We start from the raw sequence: 17,349 nt of genomic DNA on the forward strand, positions 1-17,349 counted from the left end.
GAAACGAGAGCAAGATTTGTGTTTCCTGGAAATCCCAGCCTCAGCACTTCTGCTACCTTCATTTCTTAAGTATAATTTCCCCTCCTATAAATATTTATCTAGAGCAGAGGAATCACATAAAACAGCAAGAAGCTGGTGACAAAGGTATTTTGGTCACTCAAATCCACAGTTTCTCATTTGGCAAAAACCCTCTTGGGCTCCTTCCCTAACATCTTCTGAGCACACTTATTCTGTTATAAACAGAGAAAGCTAAGTAAAATGTTTTTATGATAAAAAAATGACAGGAATGTATAAAGGTTGGTTTGGAAATAAACAATCACATAGTTTTAGTGAAAACTGTTCAGATTAACTCAGAAGGAATTTGCAGTCACATATTAACAGCTTGTAATTGTGCATACACGGAGACCAAGGCTGTCATTTCCTTAATCTCTCACTGTCACATGGAAATAACTCTAAGTTTTTTCAGTCAAAATTCACTTTTGTAAGAGAAATCAACTTAAAATTCATGTGTATTTTAAGTCTTGTACGTGGCCTCAAGGAGGCAAATTAAAGTCTACATGATTCTGGGGCTTGATGAAGGCAAAGGGCTACAAGATGGAGTCAAGCAACTCTGACAGATCACTACAGCAATGCTTGTAATGGAGCTCAAACCCCTTTCAGGATCTTGGTGTTCAAACAGATCTGGATGAACCTCCAAGGCAAGTCAATAAAATACAGTGAGTGAGGACTGAGTGAAAAAGGGAATCAGAGAGAGCTGGCAGTTCCTGTACCCAGGTAGCCTGAGGGCTGGTCCTAGAAGCTCAGGTAGCTGTTGTCAGCACAGAGACCAGCAGTGTGCCTGTGCTGGGAGAAACAACCCTAATGGGCACAGTGCTATACGGAGTATTTAAAACCTCTGTGGGAGCTGGAGTCACCTCTTTTAGTGAGCAACACACCAATTTATGTGACTCCATCTTAGAAGTGCAGTGCTTGTAACTAAAGATAAGGTCTGTCAGGCTTTTTATCCACATTGTCCCTGCTGCTGAAGTCTCAGCAAAAGAAAAAGTTGGTTACAGTGGGCAGCTTCACAGTGAAATGATACAGAGCATGGAGCTGCATTGTGGGCCACCCTCTCTCAGTGCTGTATCATTTTTTCACAGGTACACAGTACCCTACATCCAGTATTGTTCGGAGCTGCTGATGACCTGGCTGCAGCTTAACACAGTAAACCACAGCCAAGACAAGGAGGAGACTTTTGTTTGTGCGTGCAAAAGAATGGATCTGCCAGGGTTCTGCCAGCTTGTGAACAGCTTTTTGTACCTGCATGCACAATGTAGCACATTTGAATAGGCATTTCCTGATGAAAACAAGAAATATACCATGGAGTATCTAATCTCCAAGGTTCCTCTTCACTGGAGCAGTTCTGTGATAGAAAATGTACCCAAGACCCTGCAATGCAATTACCATAGTATCGTCTTGATGTATAGGCTTGACACAGTAAAGTAGGGTACACAAGCACCATGTGGCTCAAATTCTGAATTTTATTTGCCTATCGGTTGAGCTACATGCTCGCTTCATTGAGCATGACAACCTAGTTTTAAGTGTCATTTAATTTTCATTTTGAAATATAATTACAAAGTGTTCACTGTAAGATATCACTCGTCTGCAAATGTGTCAAGATTAATTTGTGCTAGCTTATTCACAAGTGTCAATAGTTAATTACTGTGTCATCTCTAGATGGCTAAATGACATTCTAACTTCTGATTTTTTACAGTGTTCCTTTATGTTATTTTCCATTAGGGGATGAGTCCATATTCCTACATGTGGGCAAATACCCAAGCACATAAAATACCAGACGTCACAACTCATTAAAATCAACAGAGCATACATTGCTGTATATATCCTATAAAATATATTTAACTGAAAAGATAATTCTAGTAATAATGTCAGATTCCTAAAAACCACACATTAATTTGGATCTGTCGGATCTAATGCTCAGGGGACTAGTGCATGGGATCATTGTTGTTGCACTTTTGTTCAATGAGAAGAGGACAGCTCGTTGGACAACTGCATCTTTAAACCAAACAAATAAACAAGGAAAAAAAAACCCAAAAAAACCAAAAAGACAAAGCAAGAAAAAAAAACTGTTCACCACCTCAACAAACGAATCAAACCTTACTTATGCAAGGTATTTGAAGGTTTGAATACATAAGGGGTTTTGTTTAATTATTTTCTTTTCAGAAAGAGAAAGTGTTAAATAATGGTTATAAGTCTGGCTTGTTCATAACTCTCAAAATTGCATCTCAGTGCAAGGAGAACTGTGAAATCTATCATCCACTCCTTTTTTGTTTTTTCAGGGTCCTATAATATTCCCTCTTTCTGGAGAAAAGTCTAACTTCTGCAGATATTTAAAAAAAACAAACCACAAAAGGGAACAACAGCAGGCAGAGCAGAGTTTGCGACAAGCATTCTGCATGAACCATTTTCACAGGTTTCCTTCTTGGAGCCTCACCTGTTCTTGCTGTTGGCGAGCAAGGTCCATTTGCTGCCGTTGTTTTTCGATTTGAGAGGCTGCCAGCTTTTTCTGCTCATCGTGGGCAGCCAGGAGCTGCTCCCGTAAGCTGATCAGCTGGGTGATCATGGTAGAGAGCTGCCGCTCTTTCTCTGCCAGGCTTTCTGGTGTACCTAAACGTGGGGGAAAGATGGACTGTAAATATGAGGTAGACAATATTTACAGAGCAATATTTACCCCTCCAAACAAATGGCTGCATCACCAATGTGCCTTTCTCAAACAGCAGCTTGGATATATTTTCTACTCACAAATCTCAAAAGAATGTTACACATAGATTTGCTGTGCTCTAAGCAAGGGAGGATGTAACAGAAATGGGAGCAAAAAAGATACAGAATATTTCCTTTTTTCTGGCAGGGATTTATTCTGTATGAATCCCTGGATCCTCTCCATCTAAATCTGCCCACTGTGATAAATACATTCATAGTTTATCAGACATAATTTTACCTCAGTTTATATATTTTCTCATTTTTTCACTCCAAGTATGTACAAATGCTAAAACAGAATTTAAAAGATGCTGTTTGGTGGAAGAAGCAGTTGAAGAATTTATTGATAATTTCTCTAAAATACCCATATATCCAGTAGGTCATTTAGGTAAATGTAAGCCATGGTTACAGAATTTGTATTAAAAATGAGCTTTACTTGTCCTCAAGAGAAATGGCTAACCTGAGAAAATAGCTTAAGAATTTTCATTTAACTTTCAAAGTTTACTCTACAGAGAGCATTTAATTAATATGAAACTACGGTACATTTATTCTTTGCACTAATGATGCTTAATGGTCTGTTTATGGGTAAATTGCATGGGTCTCATAAGTGGAGAGTACAGGGTCCTTTTCCAAATCAATCTGAAAATATCCCACCTTATATAGGAACATATTACTCTGTCAGAAACAGCAATGTCAGTTCCTATATTTGAGCCATACAATACATTTCCTTTTTTGAGCACCTCAGAATCATAGGTCTATAAGAGATAATATAAATACATCAAAGTAGAAGTCCAAGAATATTGGAAGACCATCTGAAAGAACGTTAGAGTTGGAAGTGGGATTAATAAAGCAATTCAATGTTGTAAAGTAGAATTGAAAATCAGAGAAGAAAACCAAGAATTATTCAGGCCTGTAGTCTGCCACAATGATATGAGAAGTGTCACAAAAGAGAGTATTCAGAAACTTCCTTTCCCCTGTTCACAATAGAGGACTGTGATAAAGAAGTCACTGGACTTTTGAAGAGGAAGAAAAGGTGTGAGCAATAGGACCTGGGAGGGAATGGAGAAACAGTCACAAGATTATGACTCCAGCTTCTTCCCAGGAATAAGATGGATATCTTGTAAAGAAAAGGAAAAAGGGGCTGACAGGTTTCATAAGGAGAAGGAAGTCAAAACAAGATCCTGCCAAGAAGGTGACAAACCCAAGCTTATCCACTACTTACATTGTGGGGCCAGTAAGATTCTTACACAGAATTTCATTTGCAAAAGCAGCTTAAAAGAAAACCTTTATCTGAAATTGCTTCATATGGAAAAAAAAGAAACTGTGTAGCTTAAGTCATTCACTCTAAACAAACTCTGAGAAACAAAGATGTTTCTCAAACACTGAGAAACAAAAATGTAAATGTACATTTTATGTACATTTATTAATTGCATTTAGCAATGCAAAGTACTGAAAAAGATTCAATTTCTTATTCACTATTAAGTATCTTAGTTTTAAATGAGTTTCCAAGAAGCTGCTGTTTCCCTACCCTCTAATGCCTAATGTACATCCAGTATGCATGTGACATAGTCCTCCAGAAGAAGAAAAATGTGTAAATTCTGTTGCAGTTGAAATTTTAGAAAGGGTTGATAGTGATTTCCTTAGTCACAAGAGGAATGATGGATGCATGAAGTTGAAACTGAAGGACTCTCCTACCCAGACCAACTCATTGCAAAGCCTTAGTGAGATACAAGTGACTGAAGCAATAGAAGAGTTCTGTGCAAAAAGCTGTTACAAGTCCAAAACAAATAGAAAATAATTTTTGAAAGTAAGCTTAGGCAGCTGTGTGGCCAGGAAAGTGCCTGCCCTGGAAGAACTGCCTTGCCAGGATCCCTCAGCATGTACTGAGCTCCGTGCTGACATTTGTTCAATTCTCTGCAGCTTCAATATAGACCTACCTTAACCCTGCTAAACTGTGTTATTAGGTCTTGAAGATTTTTTGGCATGGTTCAAAGGTCTTTTAGGTGGTTTTGAATTCATTTCCATAGGTAAAAGACTCTTCTGCCAAAGAAAAACTCCCTCGCCCATTGTGACCAGAAGAGATCAACCACTCCACCCACCAATTTTAGAAAGCCAGTGGGAAGCAACCTGCTGCCTCAAATGGTACTTATTGTTCTCCACTGCCACCTGGGAAACAACAGCTTGAGACTTTCACATCTGTCAAGCAGCTTTGGCATCATAATGCAAGCCCCTGAGCTTACAGTCGTAAAATCTTTTACACACCCAAAGCAGATATTAATCTCCCACCCCATTTCCATATTGGTCTGTATAGCTTGTACTTGCTCCATGACATGAGTAGGAAACCACCACAAAGAGTGCCTGCAAAGGCTACAAAATGTTGTTTTGTTAGGATTTCTTAGAATCATTTGATATAGTTGCCACAAATTTATAGTCTGTCTGTCAGTCTGTCTGTGTTTCCTTCTTTCTTTCTTTCCTTCCCTTTTCCCTCTCTTTCTTTCTCTGATTCTTTTACAATAGCAGGCAGAAGTAACTTTTCTTGTTCAGGAATCCACAGCAATTGTTTTTCTTTCCTTTTCCCTCCCCCGAGAAACACATCTGAAATAAATGACCCCATTTAAAGTACTCTGCTCTTTAATTTGTACCCTGTTATGTAATCCAGCAACAGAATAGAACTGATGACCACAAAATGTACACTGTGCTCCTGGAAAATCACGAGACCTCCATGAAACTGCAGGACACCTAACCAAGAACAAGCATAAGATGAGAATGTTGTTGTATGAACACTGTGTGTGTGTGTGTGGGGTGGGGGGGGAGGCATAATTTAATTTTAGAGTGGAAAATCCCGACCATTATTTTACAGTTTAAATACCAATAAAAACCAACTTGCTTAGAATGCAGACCAGATTGAGCTGATCTGGCTGGGACAAGAGAGGTCATCAGTAGCTGTGTGCCATCATCATCTGTTTCGCATCCACTTACTGTAGCGAGCAATGAGATTCCTAAACTCATTACCAGTAAATAAACTTCTGCTGCTGACTGAAAATATCTATAAATAAAATTAAAATACAGCTATCTGTAAAATGTATTTGCCATAAAAACAGATAAAACAAAAAGCTTAGTAAAAAATGAACAGTAAATATGCCAGCTTCCATAAAATATTATATACCACAGCTCTCTCTCTGTTCTAATCCTATTCTCTTACTCCAAAGACAGCAGTACATTTTTTTCCATGGGGTCTTCCTTATCCCCAAAACACATCTGTCTTGAGTTTCTCTCAGATTTGTCAGGTGGATCAGTGCTCCCCAGGGCCTGCTCCATCTGAAGTATTTTAATTTGACTAAACACCTGATTTATTTTATCTCTCCGATGAGAAAGGCAGTTTGTCTTAATAGAGCCTGTCAGCCCACAGTCCCATTCACAGCAATTTACAGGCAGCCAGGGATGCTGGAAAAGAAGAGTGCTGTGATTCTGTATTTTATCCTCCTCCAGAAAGCACCTAAAAGCAGCTATTCACTGCTACTGCATGTGGCATTTTAGAACTGAATTAGCTTTTTATTCAAGTAACTACACTTGTTGTGAATAGCTTATCTGTAAAATTGCTACATTCACTACTGATTTTATTAACCTTTGGCTCTATCACAAAATGGTCTTCAGTTAGGAAAGACCTTTAAAATTGACACATTTTTCTTAGGGGCCTTTATTTCAGTGACTACAGATATAGTGAATTTGATCCATTGACTCCCTTTACCAGCAGTATTTAAAATTTTGAGTGTTGGTGGGAAGCTGATAGTGTTTAAGGACTTCTTTTTAAAATGGAGATGTGTCAGTCTCATCAAAAGTTCAGAAAAAAAATTGTTATTATTTCTAAGAATACTGTGGATATGTCCCTACCTTTGTGATAATAATCTGGTTGTAGCAATATTTTAATTTTTCCTTGTGTGCTTATTGTTTTACTCTTTCTTTTGGATTTCAGCACAAATTGAGCTAAAATATTCAGATTGAAGAGAACTAAGGCATCAAAGAGAACTCTTGACTTTTTGAAATTCTGGTCATAGGTCAATCTAATCAGGAGACAGAAAATGAAAAGTAGCTATAAATCTTCTGAAAAAGAGAGAAGAGTTCAACTTGTGGTCTAAAATTACATTTGAAAGAATTCTGCTTGTGGCAAAACTCTATCTACTAAAACCTACTAAAATACTACACGATTTCTGGTACACTAAGTAACAGAAAGAGCATCATGTATCTTACACTGCATTTAATAAAAATCATAAACTCCATCCTGAATTTTATCTACTTAGATTTCTTTGAGTATTGCAAAAAAAAAATAAATTAAAAACTAGTATCCTGAAAGTATAGCAATACAATATAATTAAAGTTCCTATATCAACCACTGGTTTACCACCTTTTAAAACTCCTGTTACCTTTTACAACCCATTCAGTCTATATACAAATGTTGCTGCATTTTAGCAAACACTGCAGGCTTCTCAATGTTAAATTTCTTACTGTCCTTGGGGCAAGCTGTCCTGAGGTAGAGGCAGAGCAATAACTGCTGGTAAGAGGAAAAAAAAAGAAACAGGCACAACAAAAAATAGACTTCTAGGCTTACATAGCATAATTTAAACTAATCTCTCTGACTCTCGGGAAAAGAAAACAAGGTAAAACCACATATTCTATCAAATGAATAAAAGACAAAGTCATAAATAAACAAAAAATTTTATAGGCATGATCCATAGCTTGCTAAAGTAGTGTTCCTAGCTGTGACACAAAATTACTGTGAGTTCTTGAATGTGTCTTAGTGTCCCAACATGTAGACAAAGTAAAGCACTACCAATCAGAGGGTTTTATGCCTGGTTAGTTAATGTTTCTGAAGTGCTTTGAGATCTTTGCATGGAATCTCTACACAGCTGCAAAGCATTATTGGTTCTCTTGAATTCTGTGATTAGTGTAAAACATGACAAACATCATCCTTGTTTATGCACTGCATCTAAACTAACTTTTGCTCCATACACTTACAGGAAATACAAATTAATAAATCACAAATGATTACTCCCGTTACGTTTACAGAACAAACACATTGTGTGACTTTTATGAAATCAGGAGGCAGTAATGCAAGAAAGAAGTTTGGACTTTGCCAGAAACTAAGTAGGGCTTTAAATCACATAACTGCAGCTCCAAAGTATCATCAGCCAAAACAGTCCAACCAACAATCAAAAATTATTCTGAAACAAGTTAAGCAATTTCAGCTTTTTTTTTTCCCTTTAAAAAAAAAAAAAAGCCTTTGTGACTCAATCCCTCTGTTAGATTGGAGGGGATTTTATTATTTCATGGACATTGAAAGGAAAGCAAGAACACAATGCTAGACATAAAAGAAAGTGTATTTGATCTTAGCTTCCCAGAGATAACCTGGTTAAACCATTCTGTCTAACACTGCAGTCTGCAGCACACATCAGATGGGCTGTGATGTTTCCACTTCACAGGCTCTGTCCAGCATTTAGCATTTACCCTTTCTTGATTGGGTCACCTTCTAAATGCCACAAAATAGGGCAGCAAAAGTCAACAAAAATAAACAGGAAAAACAGAAGAAAGTAACAATCTAATGGAAGGGCTTGGGAGATAAAAGTCACTTTGTGAGGGCTGCCTGACTAAGGAGCCCCCTTGCCATTGCAACAGCATCTAATTTGAGTTCTAACTCCAGCAGCAGTTTAAAAAGCTTCCACTCTAAAGGGCCCCAAGTGTATCATAAAGATAAAGCATTTCAGTAGAAAACAGCCACAAAGACCTCTATTATCTTATCAGTCTTTGGTTACAACAGCTGAACCAATATGACTAAGTTCTGAATGACTTTTTTTTCCCCCTTTCTTTTTATAACACTAGAATACTGGAATTTCTTTATTTCATGATCAGTTAGCAATTGTTGGTGTTCCCATATGCTACTGTCCCGTTCTTAGTCAATAAAAAGTTTTATAAATGCTCCCATTGTGCTTTGTAGCATCCCAGTGCAGAAAGCAGCACAGCAAACATGTCCAGCATACAAAACACACCAGATTGCTTCTCTTGGGAAGGTGCAAGATCCCTCCCCTCCTTTATGTCTCAAAAATGATTCTGCATTTTCAGCTTTGAGCATGGAAATTTTGTACCATACGTCCACAGACATTAATGGGAATTAATATTAGAAACTACATAAAATATTCTGTAGAGAAAATTGTCAGATTTAAAAAAACAAAAAATAGCTTAAATTAGTTATACTTTATGAGGAGGATGAAAACGCTTCACTGATAATCCACAAGTTTTCTCCTAATTCCATATATACTAAAACTCACATGTTGCAACAATTTCTTAGGTGGGAGCAATTTCCAACTCCTATGATTTACAAAACAGCAGACTTTCAAAACAATCCTGTAGCTGTCATGGTCCTGCCTTTCTTGGATTAGCCAAAAACAGCCAAACAGCTGAGTGAACATGAACCCAGCTCAGTCAGGCCATGCTGACCCCTCTTTGTCACACGTCACTGTGCCCACAGACAGGTAAGGGCAAGGACAGGGCCCCACCAGCACCTCCCTGGCTTTGCCTGAGCTGAGCTCACAGCCAGCACTGGCCTCCTGCACCCAATGCCCTTGAGCTTGGCTCATCCCAATGCCCTGACCCATTCCAGAGCTCCAGATCTCTGCCTGACCCTGAGCTGGGCACAGCTGTCCTCACAGGCACCTCGGCGTGTTCACGTTCAACTGAGCCCCACCAACCACCTAAAGCTTCCTGCTCTCTTCTTTTCCTCCTCAAAAGAATCTGATGGATTTATTCCTTCTTCAAACATCACAGAACCATTTATTCTGCATTAAGAACAAGTCACAAGAATGTCTATAATAATCCAGCTGAATATTTCCCCTAAAGATGTGCCATCACCTGGGGCAGGTTTACCTGCCATAGTATGTCCAGCAAATCTTGTGCCTTAGCTTTGCTCCTCCAAATAACTTTTTTTGTTTCCTCACACATTCACCGGACTTTTTGCTCTTGCATGGTTTCTTAGCAATTCTCAAGTGTTTTCTGAGCAATACCTTACATTCAGAGGTTTTCTTCCTTGACTGCTTTTCACAGCAGTTCCAATCAAAGTAAACCAATACGCTCAAAATAAAAATAGTGCAGTGACTGGACCAACAGAAATTGCTCCCAGGTTTCTCTCCAACAGCCCCATAGCTGTCAAAGCAGGGTGCCAGGCAAAGCTTTGGACTAAGTTCCTGCTCATGGATCAGCACAATGAAACTTTGCACCATTTTTAGCAGAGTGGTGAATCCACAGTTGAGTCCTAAAATGTAATCCCTGTCAGGAATGCAGGAAAGAATGTGATGTTAGCCAGAGCTTCGACCTCCCCCTCCTCCAAACCAGTGCCCAGCAAAAAGCAGAATTCCAACAGATCTCTCAGACTCCTTACTTCCTTTCACACACATGAAAAGAAGAACTCTCTCTGACACAAGCCTTAGAGGACTTTAAATATGTTTAGAGATTTTGTTATTATCTCACAGATACAGTCTTATTTTTTAAAATAGAAAATAAATTAAAAATATAAATAAAACCCACTTTGGCTCATTTCTTAGAATTTCTCTCAAATCCAGAAGAAATTGTAAATTTATACTCTAAATTATATTAAAAGTACACACTAAGTGTTAATTCATACATGTGCACACAGAAGGAAGATAATGAGTTTTTGAATATATTATTTGTAGGTTTTTTCAGCAGCAAGTAGAGATTTGGTTGTAAACGGTTTAGTGCTTTCAGTAGGTTTAGAAAAAAGCTTCATATATACTCAATATGTACTGTTCAGAGTCTCTATAGGAAAAATTTGATATTGCTGGATATAAACAGAAAAATGCATATTATACATTTCAACTAAAAACTCATAGCCAACCTGTTCCTGTTGACTTAGAATATAAAGATATAGCAGGGGCCTCTGACTACAGAGGTCTGTGATACAAACCCCAAAATATGAGATAAAGAGAAAAATGGGAAATTTTGTTTTGTTAACTGAGTAGACTGTAACCCAGGGCATAGCACATCAAAAATAAAATTAACAATTTTGGATATCTATCTAAAATTGGATAGAGCGTAAAGTTCACATTATTAATATTATTATTGATTCAAATACTTGATTCCAATGCTTTCAGAGTAGAAAAAAATACAAATGAAAATAAAGATGACTTATCCATTTAAGGCACTCATTCAGGACTTGAGAGCTGAAAAAATACCCTGACCCTTCAGTTTCAGATTTTCCCATTTAAATACAGATGACATTACTTCCCTAGATCATAGAGGGAGAAAGGGAGGAGGAGGTTATGCTGAGGATAGCAACAGCAAAGATTACAAACTATACTTGTGGGCCACATAACGGACGGAAATAGTATATTAGGGAAAAAAAAAAAAACCAACAAGATAAAAGTAACAACAAAGAAAAAAACCCCAAACAAAATCTAACCATCATTTACTTATGCAGCAGTTTCCCTTCTGTAGAAGAATCCACACTGAGATATCAGGAGCTGTGCTAATAAGAATAGCAGAAATACTCAAATGTCATAGTAGGAATAAACTTCCAGCATCAGAACCATCTCTGTGCAAATATCCCAGGTGGGTGATATTTACCAGCTTTTCCTGGGGACATTAATATGGTAAGTGAAAAAAGCACAAGATTGGTTTTGTTTTTTCCATATCAGAACACACATTAAGCATAAGCAAAACTAGCAGATCAAAATGTCTTCTTCCAGAAAACCAGAGTCATAAACGTGGTTTAAAAGTCAAATCCTTTAATTTTCTCGTTAGCAAGAGCTGTAAAACTAACTTCAACCCAATAGTCCTACAAGGATTTAAGCTGTCATGTAGCAAAACATGGGAAGTCTCACAGAGAAATGGAGATATCTGAAGTTTTTCCTTCTGATTATGGGACACAAATACCAAATATCAGAAAGATCAAGTCCCACAGTAAATATAATGGTTGTTGCTTCTTCATTACACTGGAATTATCAATTCAGCAGGTCTAATTCTCTCTTGTAGATTATCTACACATACATGTAGATCAAAACCTTCAGCAGAAACACCCTGTATTTACAATGGCGTGAGAGCTGATCCCCATGTTCCCACAAACACTAAGTGAAGCCAGTTGTTCACCTTCCCTATTATGTTATCTCTGAGCCTGACCCAAAACACAGGGATACTTTCATTAGTTTTGCCTAAATTTTGTAATTATAGAAGGAAAAATAGCAGACTCATCAAACAGAAGTCAAACAAACCTCACCTCAGTTTCCAGAAAACTCACTGTGTATTAGGCATATCCCAGGTTTAGGTCTGAGACTGCTTTTTCCTGACAGCATCATTTGGCATAAAAAAACTGTGTACTCAGTATTAGACATTTTAAATGCACTTTCTTCTTAAGCTCTCTCCATGAGCTGTTTATAGTTTAATGTGAAGCAACAGATGTAAAACTGAGAATTAAGTGCTTACACAGAGAAATACTGCCCAACCTTTTACAACAGCTTCCAAGGAATTCCAACAAAACAGCGTTTTTTCCTGAAGATTATTTTCTTTTCTGGATAATTTTTTTCCATTTTTATTTTTCTCTTCTGATTCCTAACATTTGCTGAATGAAGTTCTGCTGCACTAGTAGTCTCACTGTATCCTAATTAAATTAAGCAATTTTTTAGATGTTTGAATTCAATAGAAAATCCCTACATTTCCTTTCCAGAAAAGAAGAAGAAAAAAATTTCCTAATATTTGCAGCTGTGCCTTGATGGGGAGGATTGACTATGACTGCTAACCCATCTCTAATATTCATATAAAACACTGCAATAAAATGTGTGGTAAGATAATTTTTGGAACATCCTCTTTTAGATGTGAAATGAGATTTCCTTGATTTTCTTTTGCTTATATACAATCATAGGTAGTGTATTCTTTGGAATTACAGTGCTGAAAGTCACAATTGATGGCAGTCTGGAGTAAGTAGGATCTTATCAAGTAACATGAAAAGATTGGGAGTTTGCTGAAGAAAGAAATTTAGATGGAGAATTCAGGACTGATTTTGAAATTGCTCCATTTCATCGATTGTTCTTTCCTAACAACACACAGCTGCATAAAAGCAATTTTTTTCCCATATTCAATTTAAACTTTAACAAGTGATTTCTCAGTGTTATTAATCTTATTTTTTTCATTTTGTAAACATGAGAGAATTTCAAAATCTATACAATTTTTCATTCTTTTAAAACTAGTATTTCTTCCCTTGAAAGTGCAAAAAAGCTCTTATTTAGAAGGAAGAGCTCTCCAATTAAAACTTGTATCTTCAATCACAGGGATGAAGTGAATATCTGTGCTATCTAATCTTATTCTGGAAAGAGAATTGTATATGTACATGCATAAAACTGGCTGGAAGGAAGCTGAGTTTAGAGGAAGTTCTCTTAATGTCTCATTTGATGAGTACAGTTCATATGAATTAGATGACATTAATTTCCTTATCTAACAGGAGCTAGTTACTTGTGATTTCTGTAGCTGATCATTTGACTTCCATTAAAAAAGGTTCATGATGTAAAAGAAGCTTTTGTTTGGGTTTTTTTTTCTCCAGTCTTCTCCATTGTCTAAACTATGGATTAATAATGAAAGGTAAAAAAAAGAATTATATGTTTTAATTAAGTTTTCATTTTTTAAGAGCAAGCTACAGAAAAGGAGGGCTTACAATTTTTTTCCTGCTCTTTGCCACAGTATTGGCAGAAATAATGTGACTTTTCTCTTTAAATAGAGAGGAACACTTTACACTTCAATGTCCACAAGTACATCCATGGGGTGATGGCAAGAAAAAGGAGCAGTTGAACTTCATGAAGCTTTTGTGAGTAATTCTGCAGCTGGACACAAGAAAATCAAGTGGAAAAAAATAAAACCCCACATCTCCTCACTGTGTCTTCCTGGGGGCTAATCCAGTTTTGAGGAGCACAGTGCAGTGGAGCTGACCCAGCTGTGTGCCAGGAAGGGCAAGGAGAACAAGGACAGGAATTAGTTCTTTTCTCTGTGGGTGCAAGAAGGGTAGAAATCTTTTCCATAGGTACCACTGCAGCTTTTCTAGTAAAATGGTAATTTATTTACATGTTAGGATTCGATTATTTGGGCTCATTTGCCATAATTGGTAACACTGAGGATAACACCCCAGAACACTGCAGGAACCTTGCCTCTTTTCCTATACTGGAAATTGTAACCCAAATGTATTTCTTCTGCTGCATCCAGAATGCACAACATACACAGGAGAGGAGATGTGCCCCTGTGAAATGTACTCTGACTTCTGATGTCTTGCAGTTACTTTTTATATCTTGTTAAATAAGTTACTTCCACGAGTTTTTAGTTAGTAATTATTAGCTACACGACTCAGAAGTGTCTAAATATAAATATGAGGAGTATTAATACTGCAAGATTTATATACTTAAAATATAAATTTTAATTTTGATCTTAATTACATGTACATCTTTCATGTCTTACAAATACAAACAAGTATATCAATGAAAAACTTATATTTGCCTCTGAAGATTTTATTGCCTCTGGTGATAAGTAATGAAGAAGCAAAGTTTATTGCAAAACAAGGACATTAGCATAGCCTGTCTATCACAGAAGCTGTAAAGAAGAAACTTCCTACCTCATCTGAGGAGAGACAATTTAGTCAAAAGCCTTTGATATGTAGGGAAAAGCAACAAAATTTTATACATTTAGAATGTGCCCAGAGAAGTGAGTTAAAGGATTTACACTCATTTCAGTGGGCTTTGAAAGAAGTCCATTGATATGTTCATTAATAATGGCATTAGGTGGCAGCTTTAGGCTTGTAAATCTGAATATTATTTTAAATTTAGTTCATAATCAAAGAGTTATAAATTGAAAGTGCTACTTATCTGCTGCACACAACCTAACAATCTGTAGGAAAAATTCAGCAGAGCATATTAATTCTACAAATGAGAATTATCATATGCCTTTTGAAATAACCACAACATCACTGAATGGGCATAAGAAACAAAAACCAAACAAGTAAACTATGCTCTTCTTCCCTAAGGGTTTATTTTATACATAAATAATTAAAATAATGCAATCCAGAGCAAATTAGAATTCTATGACCAGCTTGTTGTGCTCCTGTAAGTACACTACAAAATTATCAGACAAGATTTCTAACTAGAGGACAAACCTTCCAAATCACATTAACCAGAGTACAAAGGGGGTGGCCTGCATTTGCAGACTGCAGTTCCACACATATTTCAGGAGTGTTCTGGAATAATTACACTCTAACCACAAGCAGGAGTGTGTTTAGCCAGAGGATTCTCAGAAGCGACTAAAAGTGCAGTCAGAACTTTCCTTAATTCAATTTATTTGTGTACCTAGTTGATCACAAACCAAAACATTTAACATAGCCCTTTGCTACAGAGTCTTGGGTAATTAAGTTCTTCACAGTCCCAGCCCAGAATGGTATCATGGGGTGTTTTTGTGCTTTCAGAGGTATTCTACCACTGAAACAGGATCACTGAGAAAGAAAACATAAACACTGCCTGCTCAAAAGTCTTAATATAATCCAATATTCAAAGGCATGGATTTAGCAAAACTTTAAGCACAGTGTTACAATGATTCACAATAAATCCTGAAGCACTGGGAATATGTAGGAAACATACCAAGAGGTTTTGAATTCCACTATAACAGCATTCTAATTCAATATATTATAAATAGACCCAGGATTTATTAAAGAAAACAGGATCTTCTAATTGTTTCTCTCTCCTTAACACAACTTAGTACTGTCCAGGTTGCATTTTCATTATTTTATTTCTAGAGCAACCACAATTGCAGCATTATTTTTTCTTTCTAACAAGACACTCAAACAAAAAACTCAAAGCAGCAGAAGCAGGGAAAACAGATTTTCAAAACCAATTGAGACTACTCTCAACTGGTTTTGAAAGTTAATCATCTTTTGAAACGTCCCAATTTTTTAAAAAATTACTTTTGTCTGGAAGAACACACCTGTTGCAACAGAATGCAATGTTTCTGAGGTGTTGCTCAGAAGTTACTTCAGTGTAACTGTGATGCTGAAATAATGTCAACTGAAATGAAGGCTAAGTGTGACTGCAAAATAATTTTGAACTCAAGCAATATATTTTGTGGTTATTTCCTCTCTATAAATTTTAAATCAAAATTTCAATCTCTTTGCACCCACAAAGATCTCAGGTACATTTCCAAGGGGGTTCTCAGATTTAGGTGTCTCTGGGCCAGGTTTTATAAGAGATTTAGGCCTCTCACTATTGCAACTATCCCTGTGGTCATGTTTTCAAAAACATTTGAAGCATTTAAGACCCATTGACTCAGATGACATCTTAAACTATTTTGAAAAATGAGAGAAATGTGAGTGAATCACATAATATTACCTTTAAAGTTTTCAATTAACTTGATCCTGATGTGGTTCTTCCCCCAGCTGACGCTACAGCCATGGAATCTAAATGCTGCTGCTGGCTCAAAGCATTATATAGGTTCAAGGGCAGAGTGGACAGGTATTTAGAAGAGGGAAGAAAAATCTATTTGACTGATTCAAAATACACAAACCCCACCAGGATCTAGAAATCCCTGGAAATTAGCCAGAGATAGAGATCATATTAGTGCAAAAGTCTAATTTTCCCCTGTTCTTCCTCATTCCTGGTTCTGCATTTATGATTACTCCTGAAATCAAATGGGTATTTTGCTGGGTTTTTTCCCCTTTATGCCAAAGATCTCCTTTTTATTTTTTTATCTAAGTTCTTTTGTAACAACTTTAGCCCTTCAAATAGAGTACTGGATGATTTTTTTATTAAGATTTTCTTTCCCCCTATGGAAATTCACATCTATGGGTTAGCCAACTGTCTTTCCTTAACACAGAAGTAGTTTTATTTACTTTTCTGTTGTGCAACACCAACTAGTGGACATGAGAACCTGGATCTATGTGATGGTCTGTACACCTTGGGTTTAGGGCTGACAGGTTTTGGTCAAAACCTAAAGTTACTCACTTGGAGTTTCACACAGATATTAAACTTAACACAAAATACTTTTCAACCACATCCTTACAGTAACTTCTAAAGCATAAGCATCAATATATTTTGCTTTTTCAGGATATTGAAATAAAGAGAAATATAAATAGAAATATTGTTGAAGGACTGCTGGAGGACTTGGGATATTTAGACATCATTTTCTAGAACTCAATATCACTTTGGTAACTTCCAAGTGGTGTGGACTGCATTCACTTACAAATTTTCAATTTCCTCCTTGGAGCATTAGCTCAGTATGCCATAGCAAAGATAAGGTTTTTCTGCTCTAGAGTACCTTAAATGCCCTGCATTTAGGGGATATCAGCAGCCTGCAGTAAAGGAAAGCCTGCAGCTTCAGCTCCATCACGGACTCAACATATATAGACTGAACTCTGCATAAGACTCTATACCAGCCTGTGTAAGAGGATGAATGAATACAAGAGAATACATTATAATGCATTTATAAGGCAATACTCTCTCACGTTTCTTTCTCTATGCCAAAAAAAACCAAAAGTCAAGAACTCATTATTTCTTTAGTTATTTAGTTTAGGAAGGA

General features: G+C 36.9%; 1 protein-coding gene across 13 annotated transcripts in view; it reads right to left on the reverse strand.

The window, feature by feature from the left end:
- The window catches only part of SOX6 (SRY-box transcription factor 6), a 370,587-nt gene that overhangs the window by 142,415 nt on the left and 210,823 nt on the right, over positions 1 to 17,349 (reverse strand). For all 13 annotated transcript variants that reach the window (XM_077179864.1, XM_054635990.2, XM_054635992.2 and 10 more), the window contains one exon: positions 2,492 to 2,664. In XM_077179864.1, the coding sequence (XP_077035979.1) occupies positions 2,492 to 2,664 (173 nt within the window). The remainder of the gene's footprint in view (positions 1 to 2,491; positions 2,665 to 17,349) is intronic.

The sequence above is a fragment of the Agelaius phoeniceus genome, chromosome 6 (assembly GCF_051311805.1).
Source record: "Agelaius phoeniceus isolate bAgePho1 chromosome 6, bAgePho1.hap1, whole genome shotgun sequence".
Lineage (NCBI taxonomy): Eukaryota > Metazoa > Chordata > Aves > Passeriformes > Icteridae > Agelaius > Agelaius phoeniceus.